This window comes from Rhinoraja longicauda, chromosome 35 (genome assembly GCF_053455715.1).
Source record: "Rhinoraja longicauda isolate Sanriku21f chromosome 35, sRhiLon1.1, whole genome shotgun sequence".
NCBI classification, from domain to species: domain Eukaryota; kingdom Metazoa; phylum Chordata; class Chondrichthyes; order Rajiformes; family Arhynchobatidae; genus Rhinoraja; species Rhinoraja longicauda.
Window position 1 is genome coordinate 11,958,031 of NC_135987.1, and position 19,119 is coordinate 11,977,149.

The 19,119-nt window shown below is 41.6% G+C and overlaps 1 protein-coding gene across 1 annotated transcript in view; it reads right to left on the reverse strand.

Moving 5' to 3' along the window:
• prkg2l (protein kinase cGMP-dependent 2, like) overlaps positions 1–19,119 on the reverse strand; it is a 43,115-nt gene that overhangs the window by 12,794 nt on the left and 11,202 nt on the right. Inside the window, exons 5-14 of the mRNA XM_078428264.1 lie at positions 18,824–18,929; positions 17,098–17,161; positions 13,848–13,925; positions 13,107–13,201; positions 11,093–11,161; positions 9,510–9,608; positions 7,501–7,651; positions 6,177–6,313; positions 1,802–1,891; positions 345–486 (exon numbers count right to left, since the gene is read on the reverse strand). Of these exons, the coding sequence (XP_078284390.1) occupies positions 345–486; positions 1,802–1,891; positions 6,177–6,313; positions 7,501–7,651; positions 9,510–9,608; positions 11,093–11,161; positions 13,107–13,201; positions 13,848–13,925; positions 17,098–17,161; positions 18,824–18,929 (1,031 nt within the window). The remainder of the gene's footprint in view (positions 1–344; positions 487–1,801; positions 1,892–6,176; positions 6,314–7,500; positions 7,652–9,509; positions 9,609–11,092; positions 11,162–13,106; positions 13,202–13,847; positions 13,926–17,097; positions 17,162–18,823; positions 18,930–19,119) is intronic.

Consider the following 19,119-nt stretch of genomic DNA (forward strand, 5'->3'; position numbering starts at 1 on the left):
TTTCACACAAGGGGTGGTGGGTGTATGGAACAAGCTGCTAGAGGAGGTATTTGAGGCTGGGACTATCCCATCGTTTAAGAAACAGTTCGACAGGTACATGGATAGGACCGGTTTGGAGGGATATGGACCAAGCGCAGGCAAGTGGGACTAGTGTAGCTGGGACATTGTTGGCCGGTGTGGCAAGTTGGGCAGAAGGGCCTGTTTCCACACTATCACTCTATGACTAATTTCAAACAATTTGCTTGCTGAAGTATTGTGTCAATGAGAGACGTGCCAAGACTGATGGAGGTTGAATCTGCCAGTACACGATATGAGATGCAAGGTTCTACTGGAGCAATACGTACCATTTTCACATATCCATCAGAGTCCAGCAGCAAATTCTCAGGCTTGAGATCCCTGTAAATGATTCCTCTGTTGTGCAAGTAATCAAAAGCCTCCACAACACATCCAACACAAAACTTGGCTGTTGGTTCATCAAAGAAACACCTGTGAACACAAACACAGATTCAGCTCCCTTAATGAAATGATCAGTTTTATTTTCTCCTGCTATCTGATAGTGTTCCTATGAGGCATCTCGAGAGTTTGCTATGAAACTAGTAATTATTGCCACCTGACCATATTGTGGCCTTGGAACAATGTATTACCCAGGATGGTTTGGTCAGATAGGTCACCGGAAAGAATCTCATTTAAACGTACACTTGATCCACTTAAGGTCAGTGACTTAAGGCCACTTAAGGTCAGTGGCTCGGACTCTGATTTCTCTGTGGATATTTGTTTTTATTGGTACACAGCTGCATTCCCATTTATTGGCATTTACCTGGCTGAGTGATTGGGATTTAATACTTTGTATCAGTTTCAAAGAATCCCCTTCACCTTGAGATTCCCCCTCACAGTACAAAGAATGGTGTAAAGTGTTTAGTTTTTTTTTAGATTTAGAGATACAGCGCGGAAACAGGCCCCTCGGGCCACCGAGTCTGCGCCGCCCAGCGATCCCCGCACATTAACACTATCCTACACACACTAGGAACAATTTTTACATTTACCCATTCAATTAACCTACATACTTGTACGTCTTTGGAGTGTGGGAGGAAACCGAAGATCTCGGAGAAAACCCACGCAGGTCACGGGGAGAACGTACAAACTCCGTACAGACGGCACCTGTAGTCAGGATCGAACCCGAGTCTCCGGCGCTGCATTCGCTGTAAGGCAGCAACTCTACCGCTGCGCCACTGTGCCGCCGTGTTTTTACAATCTAAAAAGGTACAGTTACCTCCATGTCTACAGATATTGAAGGAAGTTTACCACTGCCCTTTCTGTTAGATCACCTTTGAGTGACCTGGCTCCAATTTTCATGTTCTGGCTTCTTTCTCTACCTGAGTAGATCATTTGATATTTTTTTAAGATCAGACCTCAATCTTGAAGAAAGGAACTGTGTGAAAATCTGTCCCAGGGAAACCATTTTTAAGACCATTTCCCTCTTTGGTGAATATGTGCTGCAGCCTTTCTAGACATTAGAGATCATCAACCTGAAGCAATATTACAATAACACTCTTTCTCTCTCCAAAAACACTGCCTGACCTACTGAGTATTCCCAGCACGTTCCACCTTTATTTTATCCAAGACTATTGGACTTGAGGTAAAGTTGTCAAATCCATAGATAGGTGACACCTATCTTCTTATATTCCAGCTCCCTTGTAATCTTAGCAGTGGCCATCATTAAATGCATCAACACAGTAGTCTGCATTGGAATGGACATGGATTTGACGAAATACATTGGAACATAAACATGACATACACTCACATGTCACGTAGGACGGTCCACAGCTCCCCGCCCAGACACACCTCCATGAGCATGTACACGTACTTGGAATCTCGAAAGGTTCGGTACAATCTATAAGTCACAGTTAGATAGCCATCAGATATTTCCCTTTTTATTTTTGAAAGAGTATCGCAACAGAACCTATTATTTTCTCCGGCTCAAATGAGTTAAAATATGTGGTTGAATGTTGGAAATGGCACTGGATTCTACAAGATCGGGCAGCATCTTGGGACATTGTTGGCCAGTGTGGGCGAATTGGGCCCAAGAGCCTGTTTCCACACTGTATCAATCTATGACTCTATGACTGTCTCTGGAGAAAAGGAACAGGTGACATTTCGGGTCAGAACCATTCTTAAGACTGCAGTGATCGCTGGTCGGTGCGGACTTGGTGGGCTGAAGGGCCTGTATCCATGCTATATCTCTAAACTAAACTAATATAAACTGTTCCTGGGCTCTGAAGCATTGATTTATTAACGTGAATACTTTCCTGGATGAATAATATGAATACTTTCCTCCCTATCATTGTAAATTCATATAGCCCCCAGTAATATCAGGGTTCCTCAAACATTAACCACTTGTTCACTCTGTCCCTGCACCTCATCACCAATTTGGAAATCCATTCTGGCTCTTTTATCCTCAGTGGGTCAAAATCCTGGAGGTCTTATTTGTGGCATTCTTTACTCAATCATCACCAGAGAAAGAAAACTTCTCAAGGGAAGTAGGAAAAAATACAGCATTCAAGCATACCAGCAATGCTCACATCCTAAAGAAGAATCTTTTGAGAACATCATAAAGTGAGTGGTGTTTTCATCCTTAAAAGTCATTGCTCGTAACAATGGAAAGGAACATCCGAACAACTCGTCAAAAATTACACTGATTGGCCAGCATTTTGATGGCAATGGATTCTTTGAATTAAAAGCAGTCCTATTGTAAATGTCACATGGTAGAAGCTTTTGACCTAAAACATTAAGCCATGCTTCTCTCTCCACAGATGCTGCCTGACCTGCTGGATGCTGAACATTTCTACATAACAATCAAAGACATGGTGATGCAAAATTGCCGATAAAACGTGGTTAATCCACTTCCATCTTTTCATCTCCTGTATTGACTGAGTACAGGTGGTTATTTCTTTGCTGATCCATGTCGCACTGATCATCCACCCTGTAATCGGGCCACCTCGTGTCATTGTGGGGTGTTGGTCCACTTTTTGTTCTCGTTGAGGCGCCTGTGTTGTGGTTGGTGTGGAGTGAATGGAAGCATGGGCACTCTGAGACTGCTGTGGGGGAAGCCATTCAGCACAGACAATCTAGGGATCAGAAATTCTCGCTCAGCAGATGGGAATAAACTTGACTTTGGGTAAGAGGGTCAAATAGTAGGTCAAATAGATGGTCAAATCCCCGAACTCTACCTCCGCTACATCGACGACTGCTCTTGTACCCATGCAGAACTCACTGACATCCTACACTTCACTTCCAATTTCCATCCTGCCTCAAGGTCAATGGTAAGATGATCAATTTAATAATAATATATTCCTTTATTCGTTCCCACACCGGGGAAATTTACAGTGTTACAGCAGCAAAGTGGATAGCAAGAGATCATTCATTATAAATAAAAGTAAAGACAAGGATAAATTGTATTCCTCCTGGGATAAATAACGTTCTATCGTATTGTATCGTAGCATGGGGTTTCCAGTGAAAAATGTTCTCAACTCTCTCCCGAATGGGTGACCCCATATGTTGAAACTACAATTTCACTCATCAACTTTGCAACATCCCAGTAAAGCCCCTTATGAATTTTATACAGGTACTACACCAAGTGGACTCGTTGGGCCCAAACCTCTCCCCCCTCCCTCTCTCCCCCACTCCATCCCCCTCAACCCCCCTTATCCTCCCTCCTCCCCCCTTCCTTCCCTCCCCCCTCCCTCCATCCCCCTCCCTCATCCCCCTTCCCTCCCTCTCCTCTCCCTCCACCCCCCTCCCCTAGGAGATAGATTTAAACTTTAAAATGTGAATAACTTTAAAAATATAGCGACAATTTCAATGAAACTTCTTCCATTAGCACCATAGGGACGACGGTGAGTAAGGTGGGCCTATAATTGTCGCACTATCGTGTACCGTTTTGGCTGTAGTTCCGGAACAAACAAACAAACAAATGAGAGTTTTAGTATATAGATGTTTCAATATGATCACCTTTTATTCTTCTCTCCACAAGACAGTATAGACCTAGTCTGATCCTTTCAGCTCATAAAGTCCACCATCTGTAGTGTAAATCTTCACTGCCCACACCCTTCTGTGGGTGTATCTGTCCTTCATGTGAGCTTGAAAATTGTCTGCCACTTTTCTTACTCATTCAAAATAATACATTTATTGGCTGCAGGATGCTTTGCACAATCTTACTTCCTTTGATCTTATTTAGAAATCATAGAAAAGCACTTTTCATACGATTGGTAATACGCAAAGTAAAATAAATCAACACAATGCAATCACCTTTCCATATTAATTGGTATGTATGACTTGCTTTGTAGCATTATTATTTAAAAATTATTCTAAAATATTCTATGATAAAAGACTCCTGTGCACTCTTAGGCAGGCAGCTGGAGCAGAAGGCTTTATCACTTTTGTTGCACACCCCATTGTATGTCTCCGGCCTGACACACAATTAATCTCAATCACAATTGTTTTGATTTTGAGCTGGCATCTGAAAATGACATGTGCTTCAGATTTGGTTGAATCTATGACAGTCTGAATGCACAAAGCAGGTGGCTTGGTGTAAATGTGTCAGCAGCACAGCCTCACTTTCATAAGACAACTCTGACCATTTTCATCACTGAAGGTTTGTGCAGAGAAAGTTTGACTTAACGCCAAGGAGGTGGCTGAAACTACAAGGGCGTTTTGGAGTAGGGAGTAGGAAGCAATCAGATATATTGAATTCAGTCTGGCGATGAGTGAATGTAATGAAACAAAATGCATCAGTGCTTACATAGTCGGCCAACAGTCCACATGTTATTTCCTGGTTTAGCGAGTGAAACAGATAAGGGGAACACATTAATAAGTTCATATATGATAGGAGCAGAATTAGGCCATCCGGCCCATCAAGTCTACTCTGCCATTCAATCATGGCTGATCTATCTTTCACTCTAAACCCCATTCTCCTGCCTTCTCCCCGTAACCGCTGGCATCCGGGGTGGCACCTTTGAGCATGAATGAGCAGGAAACAAATTTCCTCATGTACCTTCGCTACCAAGTCATCAACTGAAGTGACTTATTCTCATACTTCTGATTAGCAAAGGTGTAATGAGCTAAAGTCTGAATGGATCATAGTTGTTAACCACAGTTGGAAGACTATAGGACGCAGAAACAGATTTGCACACATTTTTACAGACACCTGGACTATACATAACTCTGTAAACATTAACTGAAAACGTGCCCACGTACATACAAATTACCAACATTTACAAAGATACAAAATTATACATAGATCCACTGACATGGATATGTAACTTTGCACAGTTGCATACACAGTGAAGCCCACGTGCACATAGACTTGCAACAATACACACTTATATAGTGGCTACACATGATTATACACACACAAGCATTTAACGCACATCCACAGTTACATGCATTCATAACTAAATGTAAATTTACACACGTACATACACACACACACACACACACACACACACACACATATATATCCCCCAAAAAAGTTACCCGTCCTTTTTCTCCAGAGATGCTGCCTGACCCGCTGAGTTACTCCAGCACTTTGTGTCTATCTTCGGTATAAACCAGCATCTGCAGTTCCTTTTATTCACAAAATGCTGGAGTAACTCAGCAGGTCAGGCAGCATCTCGGGAGAGAAGGAATGGGTGACGTTTCGGGTCGAGACCCTTCTTCAGACTGAAGTTTCTTTCTACACTCAAATATATATGTATTATATATACACAGAGAGACAGACAGACAGAGCAGACACAGGCAGACATAAAACAGCTTTTTTCCATGATTTGTAGTTCTACTCAATAACCAAAGTCTGTAGTCTCTATTTTGCTCTGGTTTATTTTCACCCACATGTTTAGACTGTAATCCTTATTGTTTTGATGTGTTTATGCTTAATTCTTAACTGTATGTTTGTGTTGTCATTTGTGAGCGGAGCACCAAGGCACATTCCTTGTATATGCACATACTTGGCCAATAAACTTATTCATTCATTCATTCATTCATTCATTCATTCATTACACTCACATGTGTATAGGCATATAAACGTGCAAAGCCTCTTCACTTGACTCAGGAAATGACTGGAATGAGTGCACAGCTAGCTTCAAATCTTAATCATCTATGGAAAATGAAGCTTTCCTCACCTCACAATAAACTGGGATTTGGTCTGAAGCAGAATGTTCTTCTCGGAGTAGACATGCTCTTGTTGCCGAGTATCCACAACATGCTTCTTTTTGATACATTTCAGGGCAAAGGTGATGTCTTCATCCTTCAGTTTCACCTGGAGAAGCATTGAATTGTACAGGACATTTCAGTTAACATAACAGACAGAAAAAGCAAGACTGAAGGAGTTACTCCAGCATTTTGTGATACCTTCGATTTGTACCAGCATCTGCAGTTATTTTCCTACAAGAATGAAGAACTTGTCCTTTTAGCTCAAAATGAGCGTGGTGCACTATAACATATCCATGATAGCTAATCATTTAAACTCCAGATCGAACTTTTACGATTTAAATTGATAAATAACTAAGTGCACAGCAATGAGTTTGAAATGGAGTGCCACATAAAGTGACCAATCAGCAGTAAAATGGTGACACAAGAGACTGCAGATGGTGGAATCTTGAGTAAACAAAAACTGTCGGAGGAACTCAGCAGTTAAGACTGAAGAATGGACCCTATCCAAAATATCGTTATCCATTTCCCTCCACAGATGCTGTCTGACCCAGTGAGTTCCTCCAGCGCTTAGAGTTTGACCAATCAGCACCAGTGCAAACACTGTGAACATTGTAGGTTTATGAGTGTATCATCTTGTGATACGTTTAGCTGGTACTAAGAGTGGGTGATTAATGTTCAAGAGTAAAATGCAAGGCGAGAAAGTTTGGCTTTGTTTAGAAGCGTCTACAAAATGACCGTCCCATCATGCTGAGTAACTGTGCCATCTCCAAATTTTCATCAATCCACAGTGCCACCTCCAAACTTTCATCAATCTACTTAAATCTGAAAAATAGCTGGTTCAGTTTAGTTTGGAGATACAGCGTGGAAACAGGCCCTTCGGCTCACCGTGTCCACGCCGACCAGCGATCCCCGCACACTAATGTTACCCTACACACACTAGAAACAATTTACATTTATAAGAAGCCAATTAACCTACAAACCTGTACGTCTTTGGTGTGTGGAAGGAAACCGAAGATGTCAGAGAAAACTCATGCTGGTCATGGAGAGAACGTGCAGACTCTGTACTGACAGCACCTGGGATCGAACCCGGGCTCCTGGCGCTGTAAGACAGCAACTCTACCTCTGTGCCACCATCTTAACTAGTTTGTTTTCATTTGTACCATTAACAACATTAGAGTCATAGAGCTACACAGCATAGAACCAGTCTTTGTCCACTTTGTCCATGTCGACATTGTTTTGGCAATGATCCCTCTCGCCCCTATTCCCCATCACTTTCCTTCCAATCCCACTTACCAGGTCTACACGGCCGAAGCCTCCCATGCCCAGAGTGGTAATGATGTCAAAGTTTTTGGAAGGGGATGCATTCGTAAGCTTGGCCACCTTTTCCCTCAGTCGCATGACCTCGATGCACTCAGAGGAAAGTTGTTGCGCAGTTGTGAGTGGCCTTCGGAAATAAAATGAAGCAGATTTTAATTGGTAATAGTGAATGAGGGAAGAAAACAACAGAACTCTACAGAAAGCATCAAGCAATCGGGTAGCCACAACATAAAGTACCTGGCAGCTACTGTACAACCTGTTTCTGCAAATTCTCAAAACGTTTAAAAATGTTTCATAGATTGGCATGTGAATTTTTATTTACTTTCACCACTTTTTGTAAAAACAATACCTCTTTTCCCATGCTTTGATTTAACTTGCACAGCCTTCGTGTCAAATTTTGCTTGCCAAGTTTTGACATAAAAACTCCTTGCTCCAATTTTCTCATGTTCTTATGCCCTACTCTTTTCACTAAGTTTATTTAACAGTAAAAGATCTGCATTCTTCTCCATTCCTTCTCTCACCTGTTTGGTAGGTTCAAAGACAGTGTGACAATGAAACTAGCACAATCCCGTGGTCACGACAAGATTTAAACATCTACTTTCCAAAGATGGGACCAAACTTGAATTCGGGTCTCAATGAATGAGGAAGGCAAAAATATTAAAAGAAGCTGTAAAGGAGGAGTGAAGTAACCTTCAGGAATATTCAGTATTTTCAAGTTGCAGTGCTGTTTTCCCATTGAACTCCTAACTGGATGTAAAAATGTTAAGGTGCCTTGAAAGGGGAATTTCTCAGCGTACCTGCCTGTGATAGCACTTGCAGTATGACAATTGTGGAACATCAAAAGTCCAACATTTGGGAATCTATGAAAGCCTTGACCTTTTCCTGTAAATAAGGCCTATGTTCTGTCTCAGATTATACTACCAGCCTGCATGCAATTGATGTTACTGACTGAAGATCATTTAAAAGATGTGTGGGAGAAGAGAAGGACAGTTACTTGCTTACAGTTTAGCCAGTGGCCGACATTAAAACCAATCTGGGAATACCAAGAGATCAAACAGATGGGAAGAAGCAGCAAACTGTCAGCATTTTCTGTTTGATCTCTGTTAATGACCTAAAATTAACAAATAGGTACCAGAGGAATGTTTTTAAAGACAGTGACCATAGAAGTTTCACTGAAATTCTGATTATCATTTCTCATTCAACTCAAACTCGAAAATGCCAAAGATGGAGAGAGTGAAGCTAAACAAGTAAAAATTAATTCAGGATTGATAACAAAAAGCAATCATTAGAAACAGTTCAGATCACTGATGAGGGGCTTGGAAATGCTATTCAGAATATGCATTAAGTGTTTCATTTAGATTCTATTATGGTGATGATTAATTATTCATACATGTTCATGTCTGTATTCATAATTAAAAATAACACAACAGAACAAAATTGAAGCAGCTTACATGTAAATTATTTAAAACAGAAGGAAATCTACTCAGGACAAAAATTGTGGTGAAGAAAGGAGAGATGAGGGAGACACAAGAGGCTGCAGATGCTGGAATCTGGAGCAAAAAACAAACTGCTGGAAGAACACATTGACAAATGTGACTTGACCCATTGAGCTTGCTTTTCTATAAACACATCGCATGGTGCTTGCACGACAGCTGAGAACACTTGCACTAGGGTAGGCATGAAAAACCATGCATGACTCAGGAGAAAGAAAGCACTTGAATGGAGACTGATATAGAGCTTTAAGGGTTGCTGTACAATGGGGCTATTGGCTATGGGGCACATGTTAATGACAATTCTGTTGAGTATAACACATTGTATGGCACAGCACAATTTCCACCAGGTTACTAGACAGGGACATAGCCTGACTCAGAGACAGGCGATCCGCTCTGCCATTCACAACAACTGCGTATATGAATACATAACATCAACTAGTAGGATTTGCTCCAACCGAACTAATGATACAATTAGAAATGGAGGATACTGACATAGTGTTTCTGTTTTCATCGCAGCGGGAGAGTTGTTCCACGTACTCTTTCAAGTAGGTCTGCAACTCCTCATATGTGCCAACCATTTGGTTAAAGACGCTGGGAACACATTTTGAAATGCATTTAGATGAATACGATCACAATTAAAAAACATTTTAGTGGGCACATCAATTTGGGTAGAAAGGAGAGTTGGGAGGGGAGGGGTGGGGGAATGGGGGGATGCGGGTTTGTGGAGGGAAAGGACCGGAGGAGATAGAGGAGTAGAGATGAGACAAGGGAGAGGAAGCAGATGAATGGGATAATCAGGGTGTCAGGGGAAGAGTCACACATCTTCAGCACTTTATATAACATAACTGAACATGGATTTATTTTATTTTGTTTAATTAAATTTGAATGAGATAATTTGAGGTTTTGCAGACCAAAATTGATTCCTGTTGAAATTGAAATAACACTCCATGCCCCATTAACCACTGGATGAAAGTTGACTCCACAGGAAGACTTACTCATAATCTACAACCAAGCACAGCACTGCATATCACCATCCTCTGCAATTAAGTTTATCAGTGAAGATCTTCACTTGAAAACCATTCTTTTTTATGTCATTGAACATTTAGGGCAGATTTCTTATTATTTATATCTATTACTTTCATTGGACTCTGCCACTCAAGGAGCTGAGATGAAAAACCTATTTCATTGGTATCCAAGCTAAATTCCAGTTGTTGAACAAGCCTGTTAGTTCTTAGACAGGGTTTAAGATCATCAGAAGCATATGCTGTTACCACGGAGCGGTCCAGAGGTCCAACTACTCAGGCTGGTTGGCCGGGGGGGGGGGGGGGGGGGGAGGAAGAGGTTGTGGGACCAAGGTGCTCTTTTGAAAGGTTTAGCACAGAACCATTCTGAGTTAAAATGCATCCTATTGTTAATGTATAATACCATTGAAATTATTATTTAAGTAGAATGTACCCCATTATGACAAGTGACATTGTATTTGATTAGCTGGAGTACAATTCAGTATTATGACTTTTGTAATGTTAAAAATTGTTCCAAACAGTGATATAAGTATGAGGCAGGAAGGAAAAGAAACCGAAGGACTATCTACACAGACCAGTAGGTGATGGGCAGCGTGAACTGTTATGTTTGAATAAAGGCGACAATTAATTATGGCTTGTTAGGTTTTGCTACCCTAAAATTAAAACTCTCTAGCTACAAAGATGTTGTGGTCAGGGCAGAGTGCCCAGAGCAGCCAGTGACGGTTGTGCCTGATTTGGATCGTTAGTGGTTTGATACCTGGGTTAGTTGCGAGTATAAACAGTGTTCATGCAGCAGATAGAGTTAGAGAAGCAGGAAATTGTATCCTGATATCAGGTGAATTGCTGTAACCTCTCAATCTCAAATAATAATATTCCACCACTGAATAATTAATTCTTGTTTTTTGTTATTTACGAAAATCCCTTGTCAGCCTCTACAGAGATAATGGTAATTTGAGTATTTGTAAAACACGTTTTATTCCTGCCAACGTTGAGGTACCACTCAATGTCCCCTACTACCCACTGCTTGAAAGTTCACTCCATAGGAAGACTTACTCGCGATCTACAACCAAGCACTGGGTATCATCATCATCTGCAATTATGTTTGCAGAACGAAGATCCTCGCTGTGTAAGGAGAGAAAAGAAAGATGTTGGGATCAGATTAGGGCTGATTTTCTGATCTGACTTTTTGATCTGTGAAATCTCTTTCAGAATTAACTTTTCTATTAAAATGTCCTCAATGTACTTGTAATGTAATGTTAATTAAAAAAATTGAATATCGTTTCAAATGTACACCATTAAAGCAGTTAAAAAATTGGCAGTAATACAGTGTTGTCACCTGATTCTACAAATGTATTCTAGTTACATCCCAACCCTTTGCTTACCCCAATGATGTATAAAGCATTATCAGGATGAACATATGAACATATTATTTCAGAGCAGGAGGAGGCACATTATCTAAGCATTGAGAAACAAATATTTGGTCTCAATTCTTCCACAGAGGACTTGTTACCTCATCCATTCAATTAGTTTTGACGTAAGATGTGGTCAATGCATTCTTTACATTCAAACGCTTAGTCTTTGTACTGAGCAATCAAGCAAGGCATCACAAAAGAAAAAAGCAGAGAAAAGAGCTGGGGGTTGGTTAAAGGGATTAGTTGGGGATGGAGTCAGGTCAAATGAAGAAGTCAGATATGAGTGGTATGAGTTTTGACCCCTCAGAATTTATGGAGGCATAAACTCTCTCTATACATTGAGAGGTACTTAGGTGGACACTTATGCTGCAGACTGTATGCTGCGTCCTGAGCAAAACACAAAGTGCCGGAGGAACTCAGCGGGTCAGGCAGCATCTGTGGAGGGAATGGACAGGTGATTTTTCAGGACTGGACATCTGAAGTTCCTTGTTCAGGTCAGCATTGTATGAATGGGCTGAATGTGCCAAAGAAAAGTCTATAAACAGGCTGAATGTACAATGTCAAAAGAGTCAGTAATATGTTCCACTTTCTGACTTGTGAATCAGAGCTCACTAAATAAAAGCAGCCCACAACTCTATTTGGGTGCATTCGTTTAGTATCTCATGTGCTCTGGTTGTATAATGAATAAGAAAGCTGCCTTGCTCTACCAAGTGTCAAACTGCCATTTATAAAGCAGTTAATTTACTAATTATTGTGTTGTCTTTTTCTGTAATTTTCACTTTGTTCTACTCAGGCATTTTGTAGAATACTATTTCTCTGTCATCAGCTGAAATGAAAAATCTGTGATACCACAAAGACTTAAAACAATGACTAGCAACATGAAGAACATAACGTTTGTGAAGTATGATTGCTACTTTGCACATTCACAACTTTTCCTTGCAGAGGAGTGTGTGGAGAAGTGTTTGTACTCGGATTAGCAGCGTGACAGAGGAACCACGGCTGATGTTATATCATTGTTCACTAGACTAGAGTGCAAATGGTGGAAGATTCCTAAGCTGATAATGATCTGCCAGGAGCCTAAATCTATGTTCCTTTTACAGCATTTAACCATGGGTGCACCAACCCATAGATAGGGTGGTTAGTCAGCTCCAAGGATTAATTGAGTGATGGCAGAACTTAGTTGTCCAAAGGAATTTTTCTCACACCATTGCCTTGGTGCAATGTTGGGGGAGTCCAGAACAAGGGGCCACAGTTTAAGAATAAGGGGTAGGCCATTTAGAACGGAGATGAGGAAGAACTTTTTCAGTCAGAGAGTGGTGAAGGTGTGGAATTCTCTGCCTCAGAAGGCAGTGGAGGCCAGTTCATTGGATGCTTTCAAGAGAGAGCTGGATAGAGCTCTTAAGGATAGCGGAGTGAGGGGGTATGGGGAGAAGGCAGGAACGGGGTACTGATTGAGAGTGATCAGCCATGATCGCATTGAATGGCGGTGCTGACTCGAAGGGCTGAATGGCCTACTCCTGCACCTATTGTCTATTGTCTATTGTCTATTGCATGTTCTGGAAATCAAGACCTGCACTAATTAAAACATCTTGTTTGCTGTTTCCTTTCCATTTGATCCCAATTTATGGGATTTCATGCACCCCAAACTGCTGTACCTTATTAATGCTTTTTCTCCAAAGTATTCTCCTGCCTTTAATTTCTTAATTTCTTGCGGTTCTTCATCTCCCTCTCTTGTCTGTGTCACCTGGACCTGTTCAGGATCAATAAAACCACAAGAGCCCTCAAATCTTTCAACAGCAGATAGGTACAAATGCACATTAACAGAAACAACTTCTATTTCAGAACAACTTGGCACATTGCTAATTGATAGTCTGGCAACATGGCACAGTTATTGCTTTTGTGTCATTCCTCTCTTAGATTGCGGTGAAAAATGATGCAAGACTTTGAAAATGGCATCAAATAGCACATTTTTCAAATGAACGTTGTGGCATTAGCACAGAGGCATCTGTGGTGCACTCAGCAACAAAGTCAGTCTGTTACTTTTTGGTGGTTGGATTGTGGAGGAAATTTGACCAAGGAATGTCCTTGCACTTATTTATGGCTTTTTAGACACCTTATAAACTCACGCTGCAGATTGCACCACCAGAAATGCAGAACATTGCACCCACTCTTACATCAATCAATCAGTTTATACTATCAAGTTGGTTCATTCATTTACTAATACACAGACAACTGAGGCAAGTGTACAGTTATTACTAAAAGCAGTGTACTAATTTAGTAAATCCTCCAATTCAAAAAAAGTCTTCAAAGATCCAAGAATTATTGCCCTTAGCGGGAGCACATCTCATAGCAATGGGATTCCACAGATAAGTTCATGAATATACATAATCTCCTACCTTTCCTTTTGCAATAATGAAGAAGGTGCTACCTTGCTCTCCTTGGCGAATGATATAATCGCCCTTGTTGTAGTAATCCTAGCAGAGATGGAGAGATTGAACATTACTATGGCATTGAAGGTAGATATTAAAAAATGACAGAATAGTCATAAGAATAGATACGCTATTGGCATAATTTGCAAGCTTGTAGTGATCTAGGAAGACAAATATTTTGGTTATACTCCATGGAACGAGGCTTCCTTATTGCTCCAAATGCCAACTCATTGACAACTGAGGGCTATGGCCTTTTCTGATCTATGTAACTCGAATGAAGAGCCTGTCTCGAAAAGCCCAGCTAGTTTAGCTTAGTCTAGTTCATTATCATGTGCACTTAAGTAGAGTAAAAAGGTTTTTTGTTGGAAAGACAATACATGATCACAATCAAACCGGCCCACTGTCTACAGATACATGACAAAGGGAATGACGTTTAGTCCGGAATAAAGTCCAGAAAAGTCTGATTATGCCTTTTTATTATTTTTTTCAGGGAATGTGGGCCATGAGGTAACATGGAACTACCCATTCCTAATTGCACAGATTACTGGCAGGTTGGACTAGTGTAGCTGGGACATGTTGGGCAAGTTGTGCCAAAGGGCCTGTTTCCACACTGTATCATTCTATGACTCTAAGACACTGGAGAAGGTGGTGGTGGACTGCCTTATTGAATCTCTGCAGTCCTTGAGGTTTTGTAAGGGAGGAAATTCCAAGATTTTGACCCAGTGAGTGAAGAAATAGTGATATATTTCCAAGTCATGAAGGTATGTCTTGGAGGGTGACTTCCAGTTCGTAGTGATCTCATGATTTTGCTTCCCTTGTTTTTCTACCTGGTAAAGATTGTAGGCTTGGAAGGTGCTCTCTAAGGAGTCTTGGTGAGTGCAATGCATCCCGTGGATGCTGCTACTGTGCAGCGATGGTGAATTGAGTGAATAGTTGTGGATAGGCTGCCTATCAAGCAGGCTGCTACGCCCTGGGTGGTGTTGAGGCTTTTGAGTGTTGTTGATGGTGCACACATCAAGACAAATGGAGAGTATTCCATCACACTCCTGATTTGAACCTTGTGGATGGTGGACAGGCTTAGGTGAGCTCGGAGGTGAGTAATTCACTGCAGGAATCCTAGCTTCCGACCTACTTTTGTGGCCACATTGTGTATATATACATAATATAATATCCATATATGGCCACTCCAGTTCAGTTTTTGTCAATGGTAGCCCCCCAGGAAATTCATAGTGGGAGGTTCAATGATAATAATCATGTTAAATCTCATCCATCACTTTGCTGATGATCGGGAGGAGATGAATGGGTGGTGACAGCCAGGTCTGCTTCTTGCGGACAAGTCAGGCTGGGCAATGTTCCACATGGTCAAGTAGGGTGACACAGTGGTGCAGTGGTAGAGTTGCTACCTTACAGCGCTAGAAACCTGGGTTCGATCCTGACTACGGGTGCTATCTGTACGGAGCTCGTACGTTCTCCCCATGACCTGTGTGGGTTTTCTCCGAGATCTTCAGTTTCCTCCCACTCTCTAAAGACGTACAGGTTTGTAGGTTACTTGGCTTGGTATAAATATAAAATTGTCCCGAGTGTGTGTAGGATTGTGTTAATGTGCGGGGATCACCGGTCAGTGCGGACTCGGTGGGCCAAAGAGCCTGTTACTGCACTGCATCTCTAAACTAAATTTAAAAAAGTTGCTGTGTTGAAGCTGTACTGGAACAGCATGGGCACGGGTGAGGCAGGTTCCAGAGTACAAGCCTTCAGCATAATTGTCGGAATATTGCCAGGGCTCGTAGCCTTTTATATCACATGCAGCACATTGAATTGGCTGCAAATTGACATCTATCATGCTGGCGAACACTGGAGGAGGTCAAGCTGGACTATTTAGCTAAAGTGTTCAATAGGAGCAATAAGTAATATTAAAATAACGTTATCAAGTCAAGTTGACAGAACCTGCCTTGGCCCGACATAAAAAACCCTTTCATATTGAACGCTTGTGCTATTGGTGGGCACAAACAGTACAAGTGCTTCTACTTCTAGTGTTTGATATAGATGTTTATAGGTGGCCCTTTGGTACCACAACAGCAACAAATAAAGAAAAGAGTAGACTCAAGGAACTGCAGATGCTGGTTTTCCAAAAAAGACACAATGTGTTGGAGTAACACAGTGGGTCAGGCAGCATCTCTGGAGAATGGGGATAGGTGATGTCTCAGGTTGGGACCCTTCTTCATGCAGAAAACATTGTAGAAAATTGGGGATATTTGACAGTTGCTCCTTTGATGCCCCGACAGCAACATGAACATCCAATGGTCTTTAACATAATCAAAAACCCTGACAGCAAAGGCTGTCAATTGTATCACTTACAGCAAGTGATATCACTTTCTTCCCTCTACTAACTGGTTGGTGCTGAAAAATTACTTTTCAACTTTGAAGGCCACAATTTGACATCTTGACAAACTTAACCCCAAAGAATTCCCTATAACTTTGGTCATCTACATATCTGACTTGGAGAAAATCTCTTCCAGCTATTTTGGTTTATTATTGTCACGAGAAATAGTTAAACACTTTGCCTGCATGCTACCCGGTCAAATCATACAATATACTAGTACAAAAAGTGCAAGGCTTGCATTGAGGTAGATTGGGAGATCAGGCCAACACCCTTTGCTTATGAGAGGATAGTTTAGCTTATCTGGCAGTATGGGCTTTCAAGCTTTTGTATCTTCTGCCCTTTAGAAGAGTGAAGAACAGGGAATGACCGGGGTTTAAATGGCCTTTGGTTAAATTGGCTACTTTCCCAAGGCAGAGTGAGGTGCAGATGGAATCGATGAGGGAAAGGCTGGTTTGTGTGATGAACTGGGATACATCCAAAACTCTCTTGCGATCTTGGCCAGAGCTGTTGCCAAACCAAGTTGTGGTGTATCCCAATAAGATGCTTTCTACGGTGAGGAGACCCTTCACACAGACTGAGTGTCTTGTGAGTGTTCTTCCTAGTGGCCAAATAACAATATAACAATCCATTCACTTGACATCTCTGAGGTTGGAGAAGTTTAGCCAACAAGGAATTTGCTCTCTGACATTGTACTTTGTTCTTGTGACATCCTTCTTTAAAAGCCCATGAATGTGCCAATTGGAATTCAAGATTGCAACATGCCACAATATCAGTACATCCTGAGTATAATCAAATATGTTCTTGAAAAACCTTCAAAACTAAAGAAAATGTACTCACAACTTCAAGACAATCAACAATCTTGGACAACTTCTCTTCCGGCAAGCCTTTCAATATCGAAACACTGCATAATAAATATACAAATGTTTTTTAAATGACATTGTGTCAATAGAAACCTATTCCGCATCCAGCACTAACAATATTCCACATCCAGCACTGAATTTTTTCAGCTCTGTGTATAAACATATCACAAGAATATGGGCGGCACAGTAGCGCAGCGGTAGAGTTGCCGCTTTACAGCGAATGCAGCGCCGGAGACTCAGGTTCGATCCTGACTACGGATGCTGCACTGTAAGGAGTTTGTACGTTCTCCCCGTGACCTGCGTGGGTTTTCTCCGAGATCTTCGGTTTCCTCCCACACTCCAAAGACGTACAGGTATGTAGGTTAATTGGCTGGGTAAATGTAAAAAAAAAAATTGTCCCTAGTGGGTGTAGGATAGTGTTAATGTACGGGGATCGCTGGGCGGCACGGACTTGGTGGGCCGAAAGGGCCTGTTTCCGGCTGTATATATATGATATGATATGATATGATATGATAAGAAACATTATTTTCTCTACTCAGAGACCCGAGCTATCTGGCAAAGTACCTTGAGATGGGTTTTGGGCAGATGGATGGGTTTGTCAAACAAACGCATGGATTGGATACAGCTTGCAGCAGCACAGGGAGGCAGAGCAGCAGTAGAGGACATCGACCTCATTGCTAGGTCAATCAACCCCTGCAAATTCGACCCAGCTCTGCCACCAAGACGGCAGGCCTTTAAGGCCAAGATAAAACTGTATTTTTAAGAACTTTGAAACTTGAAGGTACAAGATGGCGGCTGAAACATGGCGACTCTTGCATACTGCCTCAGTGTAATCTACTAATCTAACACTCTGTACTTAGGTATGATTGTGTTTATGTACAGTAAGATTTTACTGAATTGAATGCAAAACAAAACACTACATGGGTACATGTGACAATAAAGTACCATTAAATCATCTTCATCAAGATTTAAACCTATGGAATGAAAAGGGACGTAATGGAATATTGGTAACGTGTTCGAAAACAGTAAAGGTAAATGGTATTTATTGGATGGAAAGAAGTATACAGTGCTTTCCCCCCAAATCTGGGATTGTGATCAGGATTGCTGCTGTGCTTACCATATATTAATGACTCAGGCTTACGTTAGTGGGCACAATTTCCAAGTATGTAGATGACGAGAAAACTTAGAAGCATAGTGTACTGCGGGGAGGATGATAATGGACTTTAAGATAATGAGGACAAGCAGGTGGAATGGTGGGCACATAACAGGTGAAACTCGCACAGAAAAATGTAAAGTGCTACATTTCAGCATGAAGGAGAAAGACAGGCAATGTAAGCTAAATGAGGCAATTTCAAAAGGGATAACAGAGCAGAGGGATCCAAGAACATATATGTGTACGTCATTGAGCAAGCAGACGAAGCAGCTAAAATGTGTACAGGATCATAAGGTCACAATGTCATAGGTAATAGGAGCAGAATTAGGCCATTTGGCCCATCAAGTCTAGTCTGCCATTCAATCATGGCTGATCTATCTCTCCCTCCTAACCCCTGGGTTCTTGGGCTTTATTTATAAATGCAATACAAAAGGTATAACTAAGGATCCATGATGAACCTTTTTAAAACACTGGTTCAGTTACATTTGGAGGGTCTAAGGGAGGATGTAGAGAAGATTGTCTGAACCAGCCAGGGGCTTCCAGCTCTCACCTGCTGAGGAAGTTGAAGTATTTCCTATTCCTCGCCTGTGCTGTTTCCATCATGATGCTTTGGAAAACCTGACGATCCAGAACCCAAATCCAAGACTCTGTCACAGCTGAAAACGTTACGGGCGGTAGATCAGTGAATAAATAGTGGAGTGACCAAATCATAGTTATAGATTAATTTTAGAGAAGACTAGACTAAGTGAGGCCCATTGGGCCCAAACCTCTCCTGCATTGGTGCTGCACCCTCTCCTCCCCCCCTCCCCCCCTCCCCCCTACTCCCCAACTCCCCCCTCCCCCCTC